General features: G+C 43.3%; 1 protein-coding gene across 3 annotated transcripts in view; it reads right to left on the bottom strand.

Moving 5' to 3' along the window:
• The window catches only part of ADAMTSL1 (ADAMTS like 1), a 697981-nt gene that overhangs the window by 58033 nt on the left and 614631 nt on the right, over nucleotides 1-25317 (bottom strand). For all 3 annotated transcript variants that reach the window (XM_054032714.1, XM_054032715.1, XM_054032716.1), the window contains 4 exons: nucleotides 20149-20328; nucleotides 14379-14532; nucleotides 11788-12916; nucleotides 1300-1427 (listed from right to left, as the gene is read on the bottom strand). In XM_054032714.1, the coding sequence (XP_053888689.1) occupies nucleotides 1300-1427; nucleotides 11788-12916; nucleotides 14379-14532; nucleotides 20149-20328 (1591 nt within the window). The remainder of the gene's footprint in view (nucleotides 1-1299; nucleotides 1428-11787; nucleotides 12917-14378; nucleotides 14533-20148; nucleotides 20329-25317) is intronic.

Below are 25317 nucleotides of genomic sequence, written 5' to 3'. Positions count from 1 at the left end.
CTCTTGCTGCTTTGGCATTCTCCTCGTCCTCCTGCTGTGGCTCTGAACCTGCTGGAACCCTCTGCGGAGACAAGCACAATCTTACAATTCCCATGTTTTTCCCCAGGGAGGTTTTTATTAGTTTTGATGCCTAAATGAACAAAGAATATTTAGTCTGGTGTGGAACTGAACCATTACTGGATACATATGAAGCAGAAAGTTAATCCTTTATGAATCTTTATTTCTCAGTGGGTGGAAGAATGTCAGTCATGCTTTGGTGAGAACAGGTTAGAAAGGACATAGGGCTTGCTTCTGAAAAGTGCTGAGCACTCTGGTCCCAACCCAGCGAAGCACTTAAGCACTTGCTTAACTTTATCTACTTGAACATTCCCCTTGACTTCAACAAGACCGTTCAACAAGGTTTAAAGTCATGGTTTATGTGCTTAGCTGGATTGGGACTAAAGTGCTCAGTGACTACAGGATGGAGCCAATAGTAACTAGAGTCTCACAGGATGCATGCTGTACAAGGGTGGTGAGAAAATCACTGACGATTTGAAATAGTCACTGAAAATGCACATATTTTATAAATGAAAGCTCTCTACATAATTTGAAGCTTGAGCCTGGGACGTGGCCTGCGGCTGTCCAAAATCCTGGATATTATCTGTCTGGCCTCAACATACATCTTCCCTCAAATCTAGCTCATTCACTGGGGCACCCCAGCTAACAGAGCAATTTCCAGTGGAACAAAGTGGATTGACGTTATTTCCATACAGACACGAGAGGGAATAACTTATGTTGTCCATTTTGACATTCGGCTTAAGAGGTTCCATGTTTTTAGTCACACAAGATTTGGAAGGAGGAAATGTTTTAGGGCCTAAGCACCACAGAGACTGCCTGTCTCCTCTGGTGTTCCCAGGGTAGTTGAGATTGTCCAAGCTGCTCAGGCTGCCACTCCCAAGTTTAATTATGCACATGGGGAAGAGGAGCTAGCGGCAGAGTGCTCTGGGTGCGGGAACTTCTAGAACTGTTTTCCAGTCTCAGTTTGCTATAGCTGGAACCTGCTGATCTTCAGACCATGCTGCAAAGCCTATTTGTCTTTCCAGGGTTTTTCTGGAAGGGAGGGATAAAATGTTAGGTGGGGGTTGAGGGAGAGTTTGGGGATTATTTTGGTGAGCTTTGGAGAGTTTTATTATTGTTTTTAGGATTTTGCAATTTGTGTTTTAGTTACATAATATCTGAATGCACGTACCCATCTGTACTTGATAATAACATACCAGTAGCAGAAAGAGTTCTGTATAACTGATATAACTTTTCCGTTACCTGCTAAAGTGACCGCAATGGAGACAGAGTCAGATCCCAAAGCATTAGTTGCATTGCAGGTGTAGAAACCCACATCAGCCTCCACTGGTGCTAGAATCTGCAAAGAGTCATCTGGCTGAAGGAGTATCCTGGAGCAACAGAGAAATACAGAAGCGAAGGTCTCAGCAAGTCTGTGTGAAAATACTTTCGCAAGGATTTAAGAGTTATGTTTAAAGAGACACAGAATGACAAGTAAATTACACAGTTTCCTCACATTTTGGGCCTGCAGATTTTCTTTAAATAAAGAAATAAAGTTATGAAAATCAGGGGTTAAACATCTTATGTGGCGACTGTGATTACATGCAGGTTAATTTCATTCTCAACCCTGCTGCAATAGGTTGCTGATGGAAGAGGCAGAATGGTCCAAAGGCTAGGACTTGGAAAAGTGGGGTCTCCACTCTGTCACAGACTTCCAGTGTGATCGTGGGCAAGCCACTTAGCTTCTCTGTGCCTCAGTTACCCACCTGTAAAAAGGGGATAATAGCACTACCTTATGTCTCGGGGAATAGTGAGGATAAATACATTAAAGGTTGTTTGGTACTCAGATACTATGATATTGGAGGCCAGGTAAGTACCTTAGCTAAACAGGAGCTAGCTAGCTAGATTAGTTAGACATGCCTTGAAGTGTGGGGTGGGTGTAGCATGTGAGAACAGCTAGGTGCACTTTTTGGACTGGTTTCAGTATGAAAGCTCTCTTTCATTTGCCTGTATTGGACAATGAATCTGGTGATTCCTGAAGACCAATCAGCAGCAAATTATGGGTCTGATTCTCCACTGATTTAAGAGGGATCAGGATCACGCCCTATACCATAAATAACTGAAACGTTGAGAATGATTCAATTGATTTTAAAGAAAAAGGTACCTTCACAACTGGAATGTAAAATACAATTTGTTTAAACTCTCTTACACGGAAATCTTCAACGTTACCATTACTTAAGTAAATCAATTCACACAAAGAGCAGGACTCCAGTGCATGGCCTATACTGGTAATAACTACAAAGGCTTTCTAAACCTTTTATATTTTCCAGTCTTTATTACAGGTCACATTTTAAAATAATTACCAGATTTTCTACAAATTATTTACCCCACCTTTTAACAACACTGCACAATAAGGTGGTACATATTTTTATTCATTCAAATTTTATCATCAAATTTTGCTTCTTACAAACTATCTCACAAAAATGATATCGATTGGGGACAACTGAGAGGCTTGAGGCACTGCTAAACTGCTACCGTAATTGCACTTTAAAATACTAATACAGTTTTTAGAGTGATTCCGGATTCCAGCAATATTCACCATTTTAAGTTTCGGGACTCTCTCTTAAATGGGTAGTATCTTTTAAAATGGAATGAACCTCTATAATTAGTTAGTGTTTGTTTTTTGGTGGCGTCTGGATGCCTCAAGTGAAACTGAAACCCTATTGTGCTAGGCACTGTACAAAATCATAGCCAGAGACAGTCCCTGTCTCGAAGCGCTTACATTCTAAAGAGACAAGATAAATAGAGGGTGGAAGTGGAAATGGAGGCATCACTATTGCCAATGCCACGTCTTCAAAAGTTATGATTCTGGAGGTCCTAACTCATAAGTTTAGCTTGTAAATCAGGAGGTTTTAAAAATAATACATTTGGGGTTCTCTTTATTTTCTTTGTCTTTTTGAAGTCACATTGTCAAGCTTTTCTCTGAAATAGTGGGGAATAGAACCTGCTTTAGAAAAAAAGAACAGAAAACAGATTCCCTCATAATCAAAGGGCCCTCAACATTGGGGCTTTAAGGAAAACACTGAACATTGAGAGACCTGTGATTAAAAATTGTGAGAGTTGACAACACTGAGCACAGAGAGGTGAAGTGAGTTGACCCAGGCCAGATAGTAAGGCAGTGGCAGAGGTGGAAACAGACTCCAGGTCACCCTGACGTACACTGTGGAACTTTGTATGAACTGAGAGCACTAAAGCTTGGTTCTATACCTCTAAACTAGTTTTACATCAGTGTAACTCCACTGACTCCTGATTTATGCTGTGTAAGTGAGATCAAAATGGGCCCTGAGAGTTCAACCAGCATGTGTATCAAATGTCCTCAACTGCAGCATTATGTATTTCCTGTTAAGGTAGGAATATAGAACCTACTTCCATTCAGTCGTACATTTAACTAATGACAAAACCTAATGACAAATTTGCTTTATTCACCAGAAACTTTCAGCAGCTGTTCTGCATAAAACTCTTAGCCAGGATGGAGATTAACTAAGACAAGGGTGGGAGTGGGAGTGGGAAGAGAGGTGGAAGGAAAAAGCCCATCCAAGTCATGCAATCAAAGTCTGATCCACTAACCCTGAGCTGATGAGAGTTTTCTTTCTTGAATGAAAACTGCTGTCTCATGGACCACAAGGCTAGGGATATTTGATCCTGCTCAACACCATGGGTGGTAGCTCTCTAAAACAAACCAGATTCAGGCCACCCATTGAATTCTATTAAGATCTGAGAGGAGTCTGATTTCCTTTAAAACCCATTTTTAAAATAATAATCACAATAATAAAGATTCAGCTTGTGCCAACCATGTCTTGCAAGTGCTTAGTGAAATGCAGAGTCATTTACAAGCCAAAAATGTTATTCATATTTAAATTGCTGACATGCTTGTGTAGCAAAAGAAAATAGTTGATAGAAGCCCCTCCTTCGGATTTAAAGATCGTTTTATCTCTTAAAAACCTGTGAATTTAAGGGGCAAATTTTCAGCAAGCCGGTGAGATCGTGCCAGCAATATTTACATATGCAAACAGCTGTGCATGCAAAAATTTGGTAGTTAGAGGTCTATTGGTTCAATCTGCACATAAAAAGGACTTTAAACCCACAAGACTTTGCAATTTTTTCCCCAGTAGCATCCTTCCAAACAACAACAAAGAAATGGCTTAACTTTGCTTTCGGGGATATATCAAAGAATCCAGAAAACAGCAAAGCAAACACATTAGTACTAAGCATTGTGTTGATGTCAAAATGAAAAACACTTGATGGTGATGAATAACGGGTATCCTTGTATCCATCATATTTAATCATGGCTGATTTAACTGGTTTAAGCATTTTAGCTGACTCTTGATGAGCCATCCTGGGCTAAAAATTTGTATGTTACACACCCACTCCCCCCACAAATATAGACTCAGGGCTTTCTATAAACAGACAGACTGATTGATCCCTAGGGTTAAAGCAACACACTTTTTTTAAAACAGATAGGAATCTTTTCTAAAAAGTCCACATCACCATCAGGGTAGGAATACATTTCTTTAATTTAGATGGTTCTGGTTTTAATGCTACTATAGTGCTGGCACAACAGTTGATTAACTCTGGGTGTTTCCATTCTGTTTTGGGGTGAAGACAAAAACATAAGGGGCTAGATCCTCAGCTGTTGTAAATTGGCTCCATTGACATCAATGTAGCTGATGATCCAGCTCAAGTCCTTTTAGGAACAGGAAAAGACCAACTGAGTTCAACACACTCGCCTTTAAAAAAAAAATCTGCTTCATTTAACCTTCTGGCTTTTTCAGCATGTCTCTCAATCCCCTCCTCCAGAAATAAATCTAAGTTTCTCTTGAATTCATTAACACTTTTTGCTTCAATTGCTTTCCTTGAACACTTCTTCCACATTATTATCCTTTGCATGAAACCATTCTGCCCTGAGATTCCTATTTACTCCTAGTCTCCTGTTTTTATTGTTAGGTTTTGAGTGTCTTATCTGTTGTGAAAAAATACCTACCAGATGTAACAATCCTTTTTATAACCTATATCATTTCAAAAACTGTTTTTCCCTATGAAAATAACCCAGCTCCCTTCACATTTTAATCTGTCTGATCTTGGTTGACCTACAATGCATCATCTCCAAGAAAATATATTTTGAGCCATATTGACTAATTCTGTAGTCCAGATGGCATCTAACAAATGCCTAATATAGAAACTCCTTATTCTCAGGTTCCCGTATTCAAAGGGTTCCTACCATTGGAAATTACAGAATAGTTGGAACACAAGACACTTTTTATAAAGTTACTGAAGCTAGAGCAATTGAGCAATTCATAATCTCTTACAAAGATCTGTATTCCTCAGATTTGATTTCTAAGATAGCTAATCTGAATACCTTCTTTGCCTATATTAACTTTTCATAATATATAGAAGGCCCAGGTGCTGGAATTTGCACTTTCCCCCTCTGAAACTGAATAGTGGATGAAGCTAGACGGAACACATGATGATGTCAGCCTGGGTAACACTTCTTTTAATACTATAGTGTAAAAATTGACAATGTAAAGTCAAGGATCAGAATTCCTGCAAGTGCCATCAAACATATTTGTCCAGCCACTGAAACTTTTTACGATGTATGTTTAGTTTGCATGAGCAAATAAAAAACAACAACACTGCTCTTATTTTGTTGGCCTGTCCAGTATACAGATAGAAGTAGAAGTATATATTAGTAATCATGTATGCTTTTGGGTTGACTAGGTGGCTTGTTGGGCTATGTAATGGGTTATAAAGTCTTCCATTGGAAGGTCATTGGTTCAAATTGAGCCCATATCATACAGGCTATTACCCTCTGACCCCACTGAGGATTACCAAAAGAAACTACATCATCTGCTCAAGAAACTCCCTAAAGAAACACAGGAACAAATCTACACTGACACACCCCTAGACCCCCGACCAGGGGTATTCTACCTGCTACCTAAAATTCATAAACCTGGGAATCCTGGATGCCCCATCATCTCAGGGATTGGCATCCTGACAGCAGGATTATTTGCCTCAGGCCCTACGCTACCAGCACTCCCAGTTATCTTTGAGACACCACTGACTTCCTGAGAAAACTACAATCCTTTGGTGATCTTCCAGAAAACACCATCCTAGCCAGTATGGATGTAGAAGCCTTCTACACCAACATTCCACACAAAGATGGACTACAAGCCATCAGGAATAGCATCCCCGATACCATCACGGCAAACCTGGTGGCTGAACTTTGTCCTCACCCACAACTATTTCAGATTTGGGGACAATTTATACCTTCAAGTCAGCAGGACTGCTATGGGTACCCGCATGGCCCCTCAGTATGCCAACATTTTTATGGCTGACTTAGAACAACGCTTCCTCAGCTCTCGTCCCCTTACGCCCCTACTCTACTTGTGCTACACTGATGACATCATCATCAGCTGGACCCACGGGAAGGAGGCCCTTGAGGAATTCCACCAAGATTTCAACGATTTCCACCCTACCATCAACCTCAGCCTGGACCTGTCCACACAAGAGGTCCACTTCCTAGACACTACAGTGCTAATAAGTGATGATCACATAAACACTGCCCTATGCTGGAAACCTACTGACCGCTACACTTACCTACATGCCTCCAGCTTTCATCCAGACCACATCACATGATCCATTGTCTACAGTCAAACTCTAAGATACAACCGCATTTGTTCCAATCCCTCAGACAGAGACAAACACCTACAGAATCTCTATCAAGCGTTCTTAAAACTACAATACCCACCTGGTGAAGTGAAGAAACAGACTGACAGAGCCAGAAGGGTACCGAGAAGTCACCTACTACAAGACAGGACCAAGAAAGAAAGTAACAGAACGCCACTAGCCGTCACCTACAGCCCCCAACTAAAACCTCTCCAGCGCATCATCAAGGATCTACATCCTATCCTGAAGGACGATTCCTCACTCTCACAGACCTTGGGAGACAGGCCAGTCCTCGCCTACAGACAGCCCCCGAACCTGAAGTAAATACTCACCAGCAACTACACACCACACAACAAAAACACCAACCCAGGAACCAAACCCTGTTACAAACCCCGGTGCCAACTCTGTCCATACATCTATTCAAGGGACACCATCATAGGTCCTAACCACATCAGCCACACCATCCGGGGTTTGTTCATTTGCACATCTACCAACGTGATATATACCAGCAATGCCCCTCTGACATGTACATTGGCCAAACCAGAAAGTCTCTGTGCAAAAGAATAAATGGATACAAATCTGACATCAGGAATCACAACATTCAAAAACCAGTACGAGAACTTCAGTCTCTCTGGTCACTCAACAACAGACCTAAAAGTGGCAATTCTTCAACAACAAAAAACTTCAAAAACAGACTCCAACGTGAAGCTGCAGAACTGGAATTAATTTGAAAATTGGATACCATCAGATTAGGCCTGAATAAAGACTGGGAGTGGTTGGGTCATTACAAAACCTAAACTTAATTTCCCCAATACTAATTTCTCCTTACTGTTACTCACACCTTCTTGTCAATTGTCTGTAATGGGCCACTCTCTTACCACTTCAAAAGTTATTTTTCCTCCCTTGGTATCCTGCTGTTAATTGATTTATATCTCGTTAGACTGACCTCACACTTGGTAAAGCAACCCCCATCCTTTCATGTATTTATACCAGCTCCTGTATTTTTCACTTTATGCATCCGATGAAGTGGGTTCTAGCTCACAAAAGCTTATGCCCAAATAAATTTGTTAGTCTCTAAGGTGCCACAAGGACTCCTAGTTGTTTTTACCATTATTCATGAGTGTTAAGTGCCAACAGTGTGCTTGGTGCTGTGCAGGACACAGGAAAAGACTCAGCCCCTGACACAGGAGCATACAATCTAAATACACAGACAAACCAAATTACCACGGTCGAGAGCCTCTCTCTTCAATGCTGATACAGGAAGCAGTATCCACATTCTTTTTCTCCTTCCCTTCTGCCTGGGAGGTTGGCTGGCAAATTAATTTCCTCTCCCTTGTGTGGTCAGCAGAGCATGAAGAGGACAGACTGAAGAAACTCAGGCATACCTACTGGCTACATGCAGGCTGCCTTGTCACTCCTAATGGAAAACATCACTTTTGTTCTGATTTACACAGGTGATTGGCAGCTAGCAAGTGGCTATTTAGCCAAGAAAGGAATGCTGCTTTGAAGCACTTCACAACTCATCTGTGGCCTGATTTTCAAATGTGCTGTGGTCGCTCAGCTACCACTAGGTTCAAAGTTATTGGTCCTCAGCACACCAGAAAATCAGGGCACTGGCATTTAGAACTTCTCCCACCCCAGTCTGGAGGGAAGATCGGGTGGTGGTGGGGGGTGCAGGATGACAAAATGAGCACTGCCTGCCTGGCTGTCTGAAGTACAGCTGTCAAATGGTACCATGGGCCACCAAATAACTGCACGCCCCTACGAGCAGTTCTGATAATATGTTTGAGCATGTGTAGAAGTAGTCTGTTGCCAGCCTATCCAGAATGATAGCATATCATTTGATGCTATTTTAGTCAAGTAGAATGGAAAAAAATTGAAAAGCATAATATAGACCATTGCCAGGTGTCCAGTTTTTAACTGGAAAGTCCGGTTTTCAGAGGACCTATACAGTCTCTGGTCAGAAGTATTGACTGGATACCAAAAGTCTGGTTGCCACAATTTTGTGGTCAATCCAGCCCATGGCCCCCCTTAACCTAAGAGTGCTGGGCCCAGAGCCAGGGAGGGGCAGAGCTGGAAGCATCCCAGGTGCTAGTCCTGGCCAGGCTGGGGAGGGACACTTCGTCTTCCCCTGCAAGGGCTACTCCCCATCTCCGGAAACTTCTCCCAGCTGCAGGAAGCTCCCCCGCCCCCACTTTCTGCTCCCATCACTCCCTGCAAACTCTTTGCCTCGGAGCTGCTGCTGGATGGAGAAGGAGAGACGCAGTCCCTTCCAACCTCCCTCTTTTCTTTATGGTGAGTTCAGCCTTTGGACAAGGAGGTGGGGGGCCTTGGTTTTGTAGTGTCCAGTTTTGAGAAATTGGAAAGTTGGCAACCCTAAATATAGTAAATATATATTATTTAAATTAAATTTTAGAAATCAAAGGCTATTTGTTCTTTACCAACAAAACAGTAAACCATCTATTGCTAAATTATGGTCTCTCATATGGTGTGGGATAAATATATAATTTTCTCATGAGTCTAATATTCAACATAAACCACAGGTGGACTTTATGTAACCTATATTCCTTTTAAAGCATGCCACAAAAATCACAGTAGTTTCAAACAGAAGAAATCACTCGATGGCAAATTTCCAACAGGATGTAACCACCGGCAATGGAAATCTGTGCATGCAACTTTTTGGGGGCCAAAAAGATATTTTCACAGGACTATGTCCAACCAAATGTATACCATAGGCCCAACTCTTGATTAAGACTGCATGTGGTTTCCACAAGAGATACATTCTTGTTCTCATAACCAAGAAAATAGTTCTCATTTTTTGTCAAACTTAGCACTCTATCTGCCAGAAAGAGAAAAGAAAAAGAATCAGAAAAAGCACAGTTGAAAGGGCAATGACACTGCAAGTGCCAATAAATTATAGAAACCATTGAGTCTGGAAGTGATTCAACCATGAAAGTGAGAAAGGAGCAAGCAAACTAACTGTATATCTAAACCAGGGACAAACTGCACCTTTGATAAATCAAGAATTTACTAGATGTTCCACAGCAACAGTGCTTGAAATTAATGTTAGCCTTGAGACTAGACTCCTGAGTTTCTTCTCATTTCCCAGGCTGACCCTGGTGACCAGACTTAGATGTTTAACCTCACTCCTATAACTTATGCAGAGGGAACTGGCAGCATATTCTTGGACGGCTGGCTTGTACTACATCAGCTAATGTAGCTGCCTCCAAGCACACCATCACCTCTTGTATGCTACTTGGAGTAAACCATAAAATCCTGAGTATATACAGGATAACAGCATGTTACCAACACATAGCTAAGTACATAACTAGAAAATAAAGTGGCTGTGTGTTTGTGTGTGTGTAAATAATGGTAAGTAAGTATTAGTCTTTCATAGTGCTCCCAAAAATTTGTTGCAAATGGGTACTTGAGGGGGTCAGTCTAAAGGTTTATAGGAGTGTGCACAGGGCTGGCGCAACCCATTAGGCGACCTAGGCGGTTGCCTAGGGTGCTACAATTTGGGGGGCGGCGACCGTGGTGATATTTTGGCGGCGGGACCTTCCGCCGCCTCTGTGGGGGGCAGCATTTCGGGGCAGGACCTTCCGCCGCCTAGGGCGGCAGAAAAGCTGGCAGCACTCCTGAGTGTGCAGATTTCTTTCCATTTAGCAAAAACGGAAGATAGGATACAGCATTCTTCATGCAATGAAATATGACATTTTCATACAGCAACATTATTTTAGCAACATTTCCAATGTCTAAGGGTTGAACAAAAAATGTGGCCTTTTCAAACCCTATTTCCTTTACCTGCCCCTTCACTTGAACTCCTGTCTAGTGAAAACACCCTGAAAAATAAATGATTGTCCCCATATCAATTCTATAGGGGCTAATGATGGCTAGAAACGCAGCTCAACCCAATCTGTGGCTACCAGTCTGTCACAAAGCAGCGCAAACAGCAATTGTGTATGTTCTGTATATGCAAGATGTATCAGAGAAATATGTGCTACGAAGGTCACTGGAGGATAAAGGATAAAGGCTGGACTCAGCAGACCTGGCAGCATTTCAGCCATTAGCAAATTAACATGGAGGACCATGGACAGTATTTTTCCTGCAGTTGTTCTCAAGCCACACTCAAGAGTAGAATTCTGCATACTGGCAGTCATGATGCACCTAGTCAAAGCAGAAGACTTTGATGCAACGGAGCATCATATTGTGCTTGTAGCAATGATGCCTGAAAATAGCTGTTAAGCATGATCCTGCCATATTAAGAATAAATACGACTGACATCTATTTGCAAACACAGTAGTAGCCAGCTCAGTTTGGTTCTCCGGCATGGACCACGCTTTGCTAAGTTTCCTAGGTTAACTGAAACCATGTTCAATACCAAGACAGTTACCCTACCAATGGACTGAGTATTGTTTCCAATCACTCTTATAGTACAACTGGGCAACCGTGATTTTGGATACAAACTATGTTGCAGCCATCTTCTAAAACAGTTTTAGATATGGTTACAAACTCTAGGAATATAGCCTCATCAGAGAACCTGGTTAAAGTGCAGTTATAAATATCACTCCAATTCATAGTGGAGATGGGACCCTAACCAGCAACCACAGAATTCACTCGTTGCCAGAAAACTGTACCCCAGAATCTCATTTTTACTATTTCATTGCTGATCATTTTAGCAGAAACATCCAGCAAATGTGTTTAATCCACTACCCAAAATTGCTTCCTGCACCTCCCCATGTGGTGAATTTAATATCAAAATAAATAACACAGAGCACTGTGCTGATTGTCTCATTTTCACAATTAACTGAAATATTTTTTTATTTAAATGAAACTGCCCCATAGACTCCTGTCTGTAATACCAAGCTGCTCCAGAATCCAGGTACCGAGCTACAGAGTTAAAGTCCAGCTTGCCACTGCATAAGCGTGGCCTTATCTGTGTCATGTAACCAGACTAAAGCTAAATATGGTTCTATTAGTAATGTAGACGGGCCCTAAAAGAAAGGGAACTGAAAGTACTTCTCCTACCTGTCACTGTATTGCACCTCTGCTCCATTTTTAGCCCAGCTAATGGTGGGCTTTGGGTTCCCAACAGCCTCACAGTGAAGCAGCACACTTAGGGTCCCGCTGGCTAAGACGACTGTCTGTCCCAAGTGGGTGACAACTTCAGAGGCTGAGAGCTGCTGAGCTGCAGAAATCTTTCTGAGGATTGCAGGCTTTCGATGGGGCCTGCGTGAGCCATTCCCCACCTCCACTGAAGTAGGCAGGTGTGCTTTGGCAGACGACGTTCTCAAGGAACTGGTGAATCCAGACATAGGGTTGCGGAAAGAGAACTCTGCTGTAGCTGAAAGAATTCTCCCCTGGAAAACAGATTCTTGATTTTCCAAATGGCTCCTGAAGATGTCATCAGCCAGCTGCACAACAAGCTGCTTGCTGTAGACATCCTTAAGTTCCTCAGGCTGCTGAGACAAATTCCTTATGATATCATCCAAGCGTTTCTGCTCCGTGACCATGGTAAACGGAAGGCTGTAGTCCTGACTGTGCTCCTCCTCTGAAGAGGCATTTCTCTCTGTCGACTCCTGAGCCTCCCAGGATTCCAGGTTTTCCCCAGGCCAGCCTCTCTGCTCCAGAAGTCTTGAGACAATGTCATCGTACTGGCTGCTAGGATCAGCCAGATGCCCTCGTTTCTCGGCCTTGCTCCTATTGAAGAGAATCCCATTCTGATGCTTCTCCTGAGTGTGCAAGGCTTCATTCAAACTGGACTTCCTTGTACCCTCTTCCTCTCTAATCCCAGCTGGTTGGTTGATGAGCTTATTGTTGCCTCCAATTAGTTTAATCACAAAATGTTCCCGGGCTGGCCCTGCCGTGCAGGTGTACGTCCCAGCATCTGAAGGCTTTAAACGGTGGATCTTCATGTACCCGTACGGTGCAATGGTAATGTGAATTGAACTGAGGAGTCGCTTGTTGTCTTTCTCCCAGGTGATCATTGATTTACGGAACCTTCTCACCGGACATCGGAGGACAACAGAGGTTTTGGGCAGCAGGTAGGCATAGCCACCCACAATAAAGTGTAGCTTCTTCTGCTTCTTTGTCTGGATGTAAACTTTCTTCAGGGCCATAATATGGGGGCTTTGCTTTTGAGCTGGCCTGTTGTGCCCTGAAATGTAACTAATAATATTAGCATAGGGGTACTGTTAAACAAAACAAGCCACTTATTTTGGCACTGGCAGTAATTTCACCTATTACGTTTTATGGGAATAATAGGTTAACAGCTGCTGAACATCAAGCTACCACCATCAAAATGCAAGAAATAAGGTGCAATTTAGCAACACAAATGTCATTCTGCGGAGGTTAAATGTAGAAGCCGTAGTGCCAGGGATTGGACTGAGAGGGGAACTTGGTGGGGAAACACAGTCCCTATTGGGTGATATTTAAATGAAGAATGTGGTTAATAAACACGGAGAAAGGACAACAGGGAAGGAGAGTTCCTCTTGTTAAATGTTTACCATTCAGGCCCTGCAAGGCACCACAACTTTGTATCTCATAGCATTGAGAAGGAGTGAAAGTGTTACGACCTCAGTGATTCATACTAAACAGAACAAATCTGTTTAGAGTAGGTTTAAAACCCCAAGGTGCATAATATTGGACTTAATTAGTTATGTGGGTCCCTCCAGCTTCCAGATCTCTCTGCCAGACAAAGGAAAAACATGGCTCCATGGGAAGCACAGCATAAAGCAGCATAGGTGTATTATTAGCAGAGACGTCTTGAATCTGGACATTTGGTTCTGAGTTTGGCTCTGGATTTCAAAGCTTCTGCTTCTCTTCCCCTCTACACCTGAAGTTTATGAGGTCTGGGATCTGGGATTCTCGTTCAGCTCATTGTAGATCTAGGGACAGATTTGCTTTTAAATCTCCCTGCACCAGACTATCCCGCTTCATCCAAGTGCATACAGGAGTGCTGACTATTTCATCCTGCATACAGGATCCTACTGTCTTCCCAAAGGGTCTCCACCAAGAAAGCAGGTTTAATTTCTGCTGTAAGGTTCCATAGGAGCCCAGCTGGCACAGGTTGCTGAGGGGATGTGCTAAATGAGCATGTCCTCAAACCACCAGGACACACCCTCCTCAGCCAGTGCTGTCCACTTCATTGGTGGCCCTTACTCCCTATGGGCCCCTGGCAGAGAGGACGTTGTAACTGCCAAGAGGGTATTATGCCTCTAAACCCTAACTGTGAAAGTTAGATCTGGGTTTCAGTCTGGATCACTCCTCATCAAATGGAAGAGGTTCTGGTTCAGGGGGTTTGTCTCAGACCCACCTCTAATAATTACCATTATAGCTCCCATTCCCTACTCTGTCTTGTTGCTATGTTCACAGCCAACACTGGCAAAGCATCAGCCACTCAGCTCTCCTTATAAACCATGGGAGAAAGGCTCAAATAAGGAAATACAGGCCCCAGTAGTCATTCAAGGTGCTGAGCACCTTTGACTCCCAGTGAGGTAGTTGGGAGCAGAGGGCTCCCAGCACCTTGCAGTGCATTTAGCAATCTGTAGTACCAGATACTTAGTGGTGGAGCTCCTGCCCTCTCCCCACAAACACACCCAAGTTTCTTGTGTACTCACTTGTGCAAGCTGCTGGTGCACAGGACCTGACTAAAGAAGAGAGAGGCAAAGGTGGGCACATTGAGGAATTGATAATGACAGAACCTCCAGTTTTCAGCATCTTCCTGCAAATGGCATTTCGAGTCTGGGTGCCCTCTCCACAACTCACTGAACACTAGAAACAAAACGAGAAACAGTATGTGAAACATTAGGTTTGACATATATCCCACTGCCCAGATACTATGTAGTCAAACGCACCGTACATCTATGTTATATCCAAAAAACCTATATATGGGGTCCTGTGGAAAAAGCAATACAGGACAATGTAATTAAAGACTTTATCATAATGGATATGCACAAGCAGGATGAATTAAGGTAGCATGGGTAACCATAATTCTGGCATTTCCTAACTTTTGAGCATTTGACTTTACAACTTCGACATTCTTTTAAAGTAGATTTTTTCTATGTAATGTCCTATTTTTTTTAAACAAACTGAAAAAACTAAAATACTATCATGTGGAACTACACTGACACCCCAGTTTGGGTCTTCAGAAGGGTTGGATCCATCACACAGACTTCTCCTCTTGAGACAATGGAGTAATGGATAGCAGTAGTAGATTGACATCCTTTGTGTAGACCCTGCACTAGCAGGGGGATAAGACACACACTTGCCAAAGGGTTTCATAGCTATTTGCTTGAAGCAGAGGAACGTAGAGACTCAGCCACTCTTGAGATCAACTCCAGGTTTTGGAAGGGAGTGACCTCTTTTGATTATACAAACAATTGAAAACTGGGTCTTATACTGGGAATTGTCAGGCAACCTTAACTATAGTAGTGAAGTGAGTGGCCTCTCCTTTTGTCCCTCCAGACCCATGAATATGATACAGTTCTGCGGTGACCTAGAATCCTACTTTCGACGTCTCCGACTCAAAGAATATTTCCAACATACCTCTGAACAGCATACTAACCCACAGAATCCTCCCTACCAGCACTACAAAAAAAAGGATTCTGCATGGACTCCTCCGGACGGTCGAAACAACAGACTGGATTTCTACATAGATTGCTTCCGTCGACGTGCAAAGGCTGAAATTGTGGAAAAGCAACATCACTTGCCACATAACCTCAGCCATGCTGAACACAACGCCATCTACAGCCTCAGAAACAACCCTGACATCATAATCAAAAAGGCTGACAAAGGAGGTGCTGTCGTCATCATGGATAAATTGGAATATGACCAGGAGGCTGCTAGACAGCTCTCTAACACCACATTCTACAGGCCATTATCCTCTGATCCCACTGAAGATTACCTAAAGAAACTACACCATCTGCTAAAAAAACTCCCTGACAAAGCACAGGAACAAATCCGTACAGACACATGCCTAGAACCCCGACCAGGGGTATTCTATTTGCTACCCAAGATCCATAAACCTGGATATCCTGGACGCCCCATCATCTCAGGCATTGGCACCCTAACATCAGGCTTGTCTGGTTATGTAGACTCTGTCCTAAGACCCTACGCTACCAGCACTCCCAGCTATCTTCGAGACACCACTGACTTCCTGAGGAAACTACAATCCATCGGTGATCTTCCAGAAAACACCATCCTGGCCACTATGGACGTAGAAGCCCTCTACACCAATATTCCACACAAAGATGGACTACAAGCTATCAGGAACAGTATCCCTGATAATGTCACAGCTAACCTGGTGGCTGAACTTTGTGATTTTGTCCTCACCCACAACTATTTCACATTTGGGGACAATATATACCTTCAAGTCAGCGGCACTGCTATGGGTACCCGCATGGCCCCACAATATGCCAACATTTTTATGGCTGACTTAGAACAACGCTTCCTTAGCTCTCGTCCCCTAACGCCCCTACTCTACTTGCGCTACATTGATGACATCTTCATCATCTGGACCCATGGAAAAGAAGCCCTTGAGGAATTTCACCATGATTTCAATAATTTCCATCCCACCATCAACCTCAGCCTAGATCAATCCACACAAGCGGTCCATTTCCTGGACACTACTGTGCTAATAAGCGATGGTCACATCAATACCACCCTATACCGGAAACCTACTGACCGCTACACTTACCTACATGCCTCCAGCTTCCATCCAGGACACACCACACGATCCATTGTCTACAGCCAAGCTCTAAGATATAACCGCATTTGCTCCAATCCCTCGGATAGAGACAAGCACCTACAAGATCTCTATCAAGCATTCTTAAAACTACAATACCCACCTGCTGAAGTGAAAAAACAGATTGACAGAGCCAGACGAGTACCCAGAAGTCACCTCCTACAAGACAGGCCCAACAAAGAAAATAACAGAACACCACTAGCTGTCACCTTCAGCCCCCAACTAAAACCTCTCCAGCGCATCATCAGAGATCTACAACCTATCCTGAAAGATGATCCTTTACTCTCACAGATCTTGGGAGACAGACCTGTCCTCGCTTACAGACAACCCCCCAACCTAAAGCAAATACTCACCAGCAACCACACATCACTGAACAAAACCACTAACCCAGGAACCTATCCTTGTAACAAACCCCGATGCCAACTCTGTCCACATATCTATTCAAGTGACATCATCATAGGACCTAATCACATCAGCCATACCATCAGGGGCTCGTTCACCTGCACATCTACCAATGTGATCTATGCCATCATGTGCCAGCAATGCCCCTCTGCCATGTACATTGGCCAAACCGGACAGTCTCTACGCAAAAGAATTAATGGACACAAATCTGACATCAGGAATCAAAATACTCAAAAACCAGTGGGAGAACACTTTAACCTGTCTGGTCATTCAGTGACAGACCTGCGGGTGGCTATATTACAACAGAAAACCTTCAAAAACAGACTCCAAAGAGAGACTGCAGAGCTAGAATTGATATGCAAACTAGACACAATTAACTCCGGTTTGAATAAGGACTGGGAATGGCTGAGCCATTACAAACGTTGACTATCTCCCCTTGTAAGTATTCTCACACTTCTTATCACACTGTCTGTACTCGGCTAGCTTGATTATCACTTCAAAAGTTTTTTTTTTTTTTTTTTTTTCTCTTAATTAATTGGCCTCTCAGAGTTAGTAAGACAACTCCCACCTGTTTATGCTCTCTGTATGTGTGTATATATATCTCCTCAATATATGTTCCATTCTATATGCATCCGAAGAAGTGGGCTGTAGTCCACGAAAGCTTATGCTCTAATAAATTTGTTAGTCTCTAAGGTGCCACAAGTACTCCTGTTCTTCTTTTTGCGGATACAGACTAACACGGCTGTTACTCTGAAACTTGAGCTGCTCTTGCGAAGGCTGAGTGGCTGTTTCCATTATATATAAAATCCCACGGTCAGTGTTTCTTTTTCTGTTCTCTTCAAATAAGCTCGATTTTGGTATTACATGTACCTTAAGATCAAGCTTTTAAACCACACCTCTGTAGAAGGGGAAGTGTGGAGCCAGGCTCCACAAGGAGAAGCATAAAGGCACAATCTCTCCCAGCACCACTCCTTGTGCCTGGGGGTTGAGCAATTTGATGCATCCATTGGCACAGAGCAGATTGCTCCCCTTGGAGCATTAGCTCAGCTCTGAGAGCAAAGAGGGCAGGGCCATAACCTTTCTTCTTTCCTGCTTTCTCTTCAGCATACTTTTCTCTGGAAAGGGGAGCAGAAGCAAACAGTGACTGTGCTACTTAAAGTGTAGGCAGCACAGCTATTGCGTGTGGCTGTTTTGCAGTCACACGAAGTAGAGGGAAAGGCACTTGCTCACAGACATTCAAGGGCAACACACAATCTAGCCCTACATTGTCAAATTTGATGCAAACTGGCAAAAATTCTTCAGATTGCATTAAACCTTTGATTTTCTGTTTTACTGTTGTAGAACTATTAAAAATTAACCTGGGGGATTAATGATGCAATGATCAGATGCAAAAGAGATGCCCCCGTGCAGTTGTCCTCAAACTATGGCCTGTGGATTATGGTCCATGAAGCAATTGCTGGTGGTCCACTGAGATGGTGTTCATGCAATGAAAAAGTTTGAGAGCCCTAGATCAGGAGACTCAACTCAATCCTGGACCTGGCACACAGTTTCTTGGGAGCCACCATACCTAGTATTTTTCCAGCGCGTGTGTGTGTGGCTGTCAGTCTGTTACAGAATTGGGCATGAGAGACAGAATGAGAGGAAAGAAAAGAGTTGAGTGTGATCAGAGAAAAAGAAAGAACCAAATGAAAGGCTACTTAGAGCAGAAAAAAAATAAATTTTAAAAAGTGCCAGCGTGAGAAACATGAGTTGTATGGATTTTAATGTAAATAATGTACAGTAAAAATGTTAAAGCTGCACTTCTTGCGACGGAGGATAGGTTGGGATGGGTGGGAATAGAATTACCCCTTTGCTGCCAGAATGGGTGTGTGTCCTGGCAGCAGATTTCATTAGAAAATCCATTTATTTGACTGGAATGTCAAGAGAGATCGCCACCCATGTGGGGTCGAGTGGAACAGCTCCCTTCCCCAGCACGACTGGTGCTTCCTTCATGATGAAGTTATTAACCATCTCCTTGTGTGAAGGAGAAGGGGGGAATTAAAAGGGGGAAGAGTTTACAAATATCCTTTCATAAAGGGACCAGAATCTGTTCTCAGTTATGCTGGTGTAAATGTAGAATAATTCCTCTGAAGTCAAAGGACCAAAAGCCCCTTGACTTCAGTCGGGTTGCATGAGTGTAAGTGAGAGCAGAATTTGGTACAAGGAGAGCAGGGGCAATGTATCAGGGTATACTATCCCTTAAAGGGCAGGGACAGCCCAGCACTCCTGTCACTTGACCTTGGCCTCTTTGAGGCCTGGTATTCTGGGGGTTGTGGACTCATAGGGAGCATGTGACTGAGAGCAAGGCTTGCTGGGAAGAGGGAAAGCAGGATAAAAGATGGGCTGTTCCTCAGTAAGAAGAAAGACTAGGGATTTGTCGGGACCTGGGGTAGGGCTCTGCTCTAAGGGAGCTGGAGAAGTTAGCCCATGGAGGAGCTTGGGAGAAGGGAATGCTGTGGAGGCACAAGCAAGTTCAGTGGAGTAAAAGTCTGCTTGTGACACTGAGGGGGTGAGGTTCAGAGGTGCAGGAAAAGCAGGAGAAAGCACTAGCCTGGGTGACAGAAGAGGTGTAGGACTGCGGCCAGGCATGTGAACCCTTTCTCGTTTAGTGGCCCAGGCTGATGCTTCTACAGAGAATTGGAAGAAGTTCCATTCACTTCCCTGCATCAAGGGAAAATGCCAAGGTGGGCTCTATTGGCATCGGCCTGCATCCACAGAGGGAACTCTAACAAGGGGAGGAAGCCTGGGGGAGGGTAAACCACTCTTTGCAACCATCAACAGAAGTGAAGGCAGTGGCCTGGGAAAGGTCAGTTTATTATTTTGTGTTTGGATTCTTGCTTACCCCGGAAGGGAAGGTCTTTAGGGTTTGGCTGGAGGACTACTCCACATCAGTGGAGCCAGTCTCCAGAGAGGGGCCACAGAGCAAGTGGTCATACTGGATGCCAGTAAGAAAAGAACCCCACCACAGGGATATAGCTGGGTAAAACTGACTCCTCTTTTTGCAGTCTGGGCATAGGATTCCCATTGTTATAAATGGTTTCTGCTTCATCAGACCCTCTAGTGATGAGGATTTGCTTTTCATTTCTCGTCTCAAGAACTTTTCCGGATATTTGTAACTCAAAAAAGACACTAGGAGATGGCCCCTCTGGACAATGAGATCTATTTCCAGTATTGGACTCCTCACTTATACAGATACCACATACCTGTGTCCAGTCGGAAAGAAGCCATTCGCTGGGACAGTCTTTGTTTTTGCAGGCTTGTTGGGCAACTGGTCTCAGAGCGGAGCAGAAGGTTTCTGGAAGCTCCAAAAAACTTCCATCTGCCATGCGCTGCTTACAGAGCACATCTCGCTTCTGAGTGCCTGCTCCACAGGTCTGTGAACACTGGGGGAAGATCGAGAGAAGCTGAGGGAGTGGGAGTCATCCATGCTGACCTTAAATTCTGACTTGTGGCCATTTCCAGGTAAAGAGCAAAGAAACAAACAGCACAATGGAAACTGCCTATTGGTCTTTCAGCTCACTCTGAACCCATTCATTAATCAACAAACCCAAACTTAACTCCCCACCTTAAAGTCCTGAATTTGAAATAAGTACTGCATTGTGGGATTTCTCGGATTTTTAATTCGTGGGAAAGCTGCACACGGCCTCTGATCTGCAGCTACACTAAACAATTTGTTTATAAGGTTAGTATAATAAACCATTAAGTAGCCACATAGCCCTTTATATTTATGACTGTCAGTGACAACAGTGTATGTTATTTCCAAAAGGGAAGGAGGAAGGTTTATTTGACTCAATGTAGATCTGGGAGATTAATTTCTAGGGATTCCAGCTACCCTCTCTCCTAATATAAATAACCTCCTCCATATCCATTTCCACCCAAGGAGGGCAGGAACTTTAGAACAAGCATATTTAAGAGCTTTCCTTGACCCTCTTCTATAAACATGGCAGCTCAGCCCTACTTCCTGATGCACTTGTCATTTGGCTAGAAATACGCTCCTTTTCTCCTGTACGATCCAACTAATACAGTTCCAGGTCTGTCTCATCCTATCAGAGGAGAAAAGAAAACCTGAACTAATCTTCTGAAATCAGTGGGAGCTGCTTATAATCTGCAGCAGGGGAATCAAGCCTGAGAAGTAGAGCATGAAGTGGAAAAATGTTAACAAACATATTCAAGTAGTTAAAAAATGAACGCTCTATAAAACATTGTAGACATCATAGGTCTCTCTCTCTTTCTCACACACAGACATGCTTAAGTGCAGACCTCATGTTACTAGAATGTAATTGGTCTTGAAAGACAAAGTGGGGAGTGCAGACATTAGAATTGTGTAAAAAGATTTGCATTCAATTTTGTTTTGCTCTCTGAGGACTAAAAACAGCTTTTGCCCAACAACAAAATTGTTAGAAAGCACAAAAGCTTCAAGAAAAGTTTAACCCAATAAAATACTACTTGAGTTTTCAGCAGATGAAAAGATTGAGAAGCCTCACATTCAAGAACAGAAAACAAGTAAAGCTTATTATTATTATTGTTAGAAGTAGTAGTATTGCAGGAGCACTGAGGCACTCCAATCAGAGATCAGAGTCTCATTGTGCTACGTGCTGTACAAAACACCTAACAATAAGATGCTCCTTGCTCCAAAGAATTGACTGTCTAATGTTGGGGAATCGCGCCTTTTCCAAACCCCATGCATTTATTGAGAGTAGAGGGAGAAAACAGAATTTTTCTACCAATTCTTTTTTCTCCGGCCAGTCAGGCAATTTTGTTCTGTGAAAATTAATCAGCTACTCTAAATCAGCCTCCGTATTTCAAAACACTGGATAGAATGCAGAGACTGCAACCGATTCCCATTCTGTCCTGATGACTGTATCTAGTGCAGGGCTAGACTAAAACCTGGGCACTATTAGCTCTCAGAATCAAGTTATTACTTCAGACTTCTTTTTTAATGGAAGTTTCTAGCCCTCATGGCTTGCCCCTTGCGTCTCTATGGTGTGTGTTAACTTTTTCTACTGCTCTTGGGCCCTCCATCAACACCACTCCAGCAGAGGACTTTGTGAGTGTGGCAGGAGGAGAAAAGCTTAGGGGTTAGGCCCATTTGCCTAAGCAGGCACACTGAGTAAGTACCGGGGGGCCACCGTACTGCTAATCCTGCTTCCCCAGAGGGTGGTGCACAAACTGTGGAGAACAGAGAGGTGTGGAGAAAGAAGGTGGGGCAATGGCTCTGTGCCCCATCTTTGCCAGTTCATGGAGCTGGCTGAAAGTTCTGAGGGAGGGTGTAGCATTTGCAGTTCTCCCTGTCCACTGGGGCATTCGGGAAGGGACTGTACCTCCTAAGGACAATCCCCCCACTCCAAGTTCCTCCTGTAGCAATCCAGATCTGCATTGCCCCCTACACAGGACAATGTGCTGCAGTCTAGCCTTCAAGCACAGTTTTTACTGTCAAAAACGACTTGCTTCTACGGTTCCGTAGCAAGGCAGAGCAGCTGCTTTGGGAGCCTAGAGCAAGCATCTTCCTGCCAGCAGCTCTGCGTGATCCAGCTGGCTTCTAAGGCCTGCCACTTCTTAAATTTAAAAATACATTTTAAAATAAGGAGAAAAATAGCTTGGAAAAGTCTGAAGAGGGCAGTGGTTTTCCAGTGCTGATCTAGGTCAGGAAATTGTTCCAGAGTAACCTTAGTGACAGGACAGCACTGAGCACCAACAGAGAGGGACAGGCCTGAGACTTCGCCCTTTATTCAGTAATAAAACCAAGACAGATGAAGATTTATTAATGTGACATCTTCCACTTGATCTCTGCAGAGCAGATATTTACTAGGGCTTGTAAAAAATGAATACTTGGTATCCACTTTCCTTCAGAAACACACTACTGAAAACAAGATAAACATCCTAATGGCTCAGTCCTAGGGACACAGCATTTTTAAAATAAATATAGTCTTGAATTTACAAGGATGCATTTTTAATCATTCGGAATGTTACATGCTCGGATGATTATTGGGACTTTATTTGCCAAGAACATGGGGCTTTTAAACACATCTAATTCAGACCATCTTCCTTTAACAAATACAAAGAGCCTCAGAGAAGAAAATATCATTCCTGAACCTTTGTAGGTTAAAACTTTTGCTGCTGTTTAAAAATTACCAGGAGGGACTGCTATGAAAAGCAGAACCATAGACATTATACGGGCAAAATTCACAACTAGTCAGGAGGCAAGCACAAGGGCCTGTGTGGCACCTTAAGGGCTGAAGTGGGCCTTAGGGCTTGTCTACACAAACACTTAGCCTGTGGCAAGCTGGGGTGTGAATCTACCCTGCACTAGCCTTCCATGCTGTAGCTGTGGTGGACTCTGCTGATGCATGTTAACAGTTTGTTAATGCACTTTGATCCAGTCCTGTTTCAAAGAGGATTCTGAACTGCAATTGTGCATAAGCAAGGTCCACATGGACAGCTAAATCATGGTAGGCTAGTGCAGGGTAGATTCACAACCCAGCTAGCCACAGGCTAAGTGTTAGTGTAGACAAGCGCTAAGTGATTCATCAGCTTTGCATGGGCCCTGCAAGGGAGTAGATTTCACCCTATGTAAATTCTACTTCAGATAAAATGCTTATAGGGAAATTGCAGCATACCTTGTTGTGGGAAAGGTGTGTGTTCCTATAGGGGCTTGATTCACCTCTGCTGGAAATGAACCCTCCCCTGCACCCTGGGAGAGGGATTCACTCTGTGTCAGGGCAGGCAGTGTTTAAACTCTTCATGCAAAGTTCTGCAGCTTTAAACTGTGGCCAGACCTTCACAGGAGCTCTGCCAGTGGAGGCTCCCTGGGAGATAAGCTGAAACAGTACATACCCCATCTGTCAGGCCAGACCCTGGTACCCCATACCGTGAGGGCTGCACTGGCCAGTTGTGGCTTCCCCAAAGGAGAAATGGCTGCTGACACCTGGAGCCATCACATCCAACTCTGGGTGTCCTTTCTACCATTGTATGCTTTGTTCCAGATGCCAACCAGTGCACTGTACATTCCACAACAGTGAAGAGCAAGAGAACTCACAGCTAGGGACACCAATGGAAACCCTTACTCTTACAAAAAGGCCCTAGAGTGGAGATAGGGCCTCAGCTTTAAAGCCTGCTTCCAAAAACCAGCCTCCCTACCAAGCTCAATGTCCTAACTTAGATGGAACTGCAGCATACCGATATTCTAACAGTTCTCAACTACATTAGAGCAGTTTCTACTCTGCAAGAACTTGTTATATGCTTTTGTGTAGGCACAGGCAACCTTAAATCTGGCATTTCCTAACTTTTGGAGCACTTGACTTTGCCACTCAAACATCCTTTTAATGTAGTTTTTTGGATGTAGTTTATAGTTACAGTGTGTATGTCCAGGATGTGGGATAGACACATTTAAAAATACATGTGTGTAATATACATATATACCTTAATATTTTAAATGTGTAGATAATGTTGAGTCTTTTTAAAGAGATGTGATGGACTCACGCTGTGGGGTTTTAGCAAAAGAGCACACTGAATCAGAGCTTTGTTGCAAAGATGGCTGCATAAGCCCTGAGCTCCCTCATGTATTACTGCTGTACAAGTTTAATAGCACCACTAGGTGAATATATACGAAGATGTCATCTAACTCAACTGGCTTTTAAATAAGTGGCATACATTACAGCTGGAGCCAGGCATAGCACGGGAAAGCACTGGGTAAAACTCCCACTCATTTCTTATTGGTCAAAATTAACCCACATACAGAGGGCCAGCAAAGGGCTGATGTACCACTTAAAATCCTACTCAAACCATATTTTGAAGGTTTTAATGGGAGGTAAGTGGTGCATTGGCCTTTTTTCTGGCCTCTCTGTTGGGGAGTGAATTTCACCTTCAGTCCTGACCCGCAAGACCTCTTGCTGTGCAGGGTTACACCTAACTCAAGCACTCTCTGTTGTGTCAAGAAGCTCAGAGTTTTATTTTGCATCTACATGGCAACAAACTCATTTCAGTTGTGATCTAAAATAGATCTTCCAATTGCCTTCCAAAAACACAGAGCTACTGCACTGACCCAAAGTATCACACAATTTAGAAGGAGATTTTTAGACAGCAGTCAACTAGGCACCTACCACTACCACTGAAAGTCACTAAGACTGAAGTGTCTAAACTGCCATTTGTGCCTTTGAAAAATCTCACCCTTAATAAGTAGAGGAAAAATCCCTCCACAACTAAAATATTACTTTGATTTTCAAGGAGTACCCAAAAACTTGTTCTACTCATTCTCTCCTTCCCCATCTGGTATCAATACAATCTCTGTATAGCTCGACTCCATGGACCTTTGTGTGGCTACCCTGCAAGCCATATGATGGCAGCTAAGAAGTATGTGGCATGGCACCTTTTTT

Source organism: Malaclemys terrapin, chromosome 6 (assembly GCF_027887155.1).
Source record: "Malaclemys terrapin pileata isolate rMalTer1 chromosome 6, rMalTer1.hap1, whole genome shotgun sequence".
In the NCBI taxonomy this organism is placed as follows: Eukaryota; Metazoa; Chordata; order Testudines; family Emydidae; genus Malaclemys; species Malaclemys terrapin.
The sequence above is the reverse complement of the archived record's forward strand: the minus strand, read 5'-3'. Positions and strand labels throughout refer to the sequence as shown.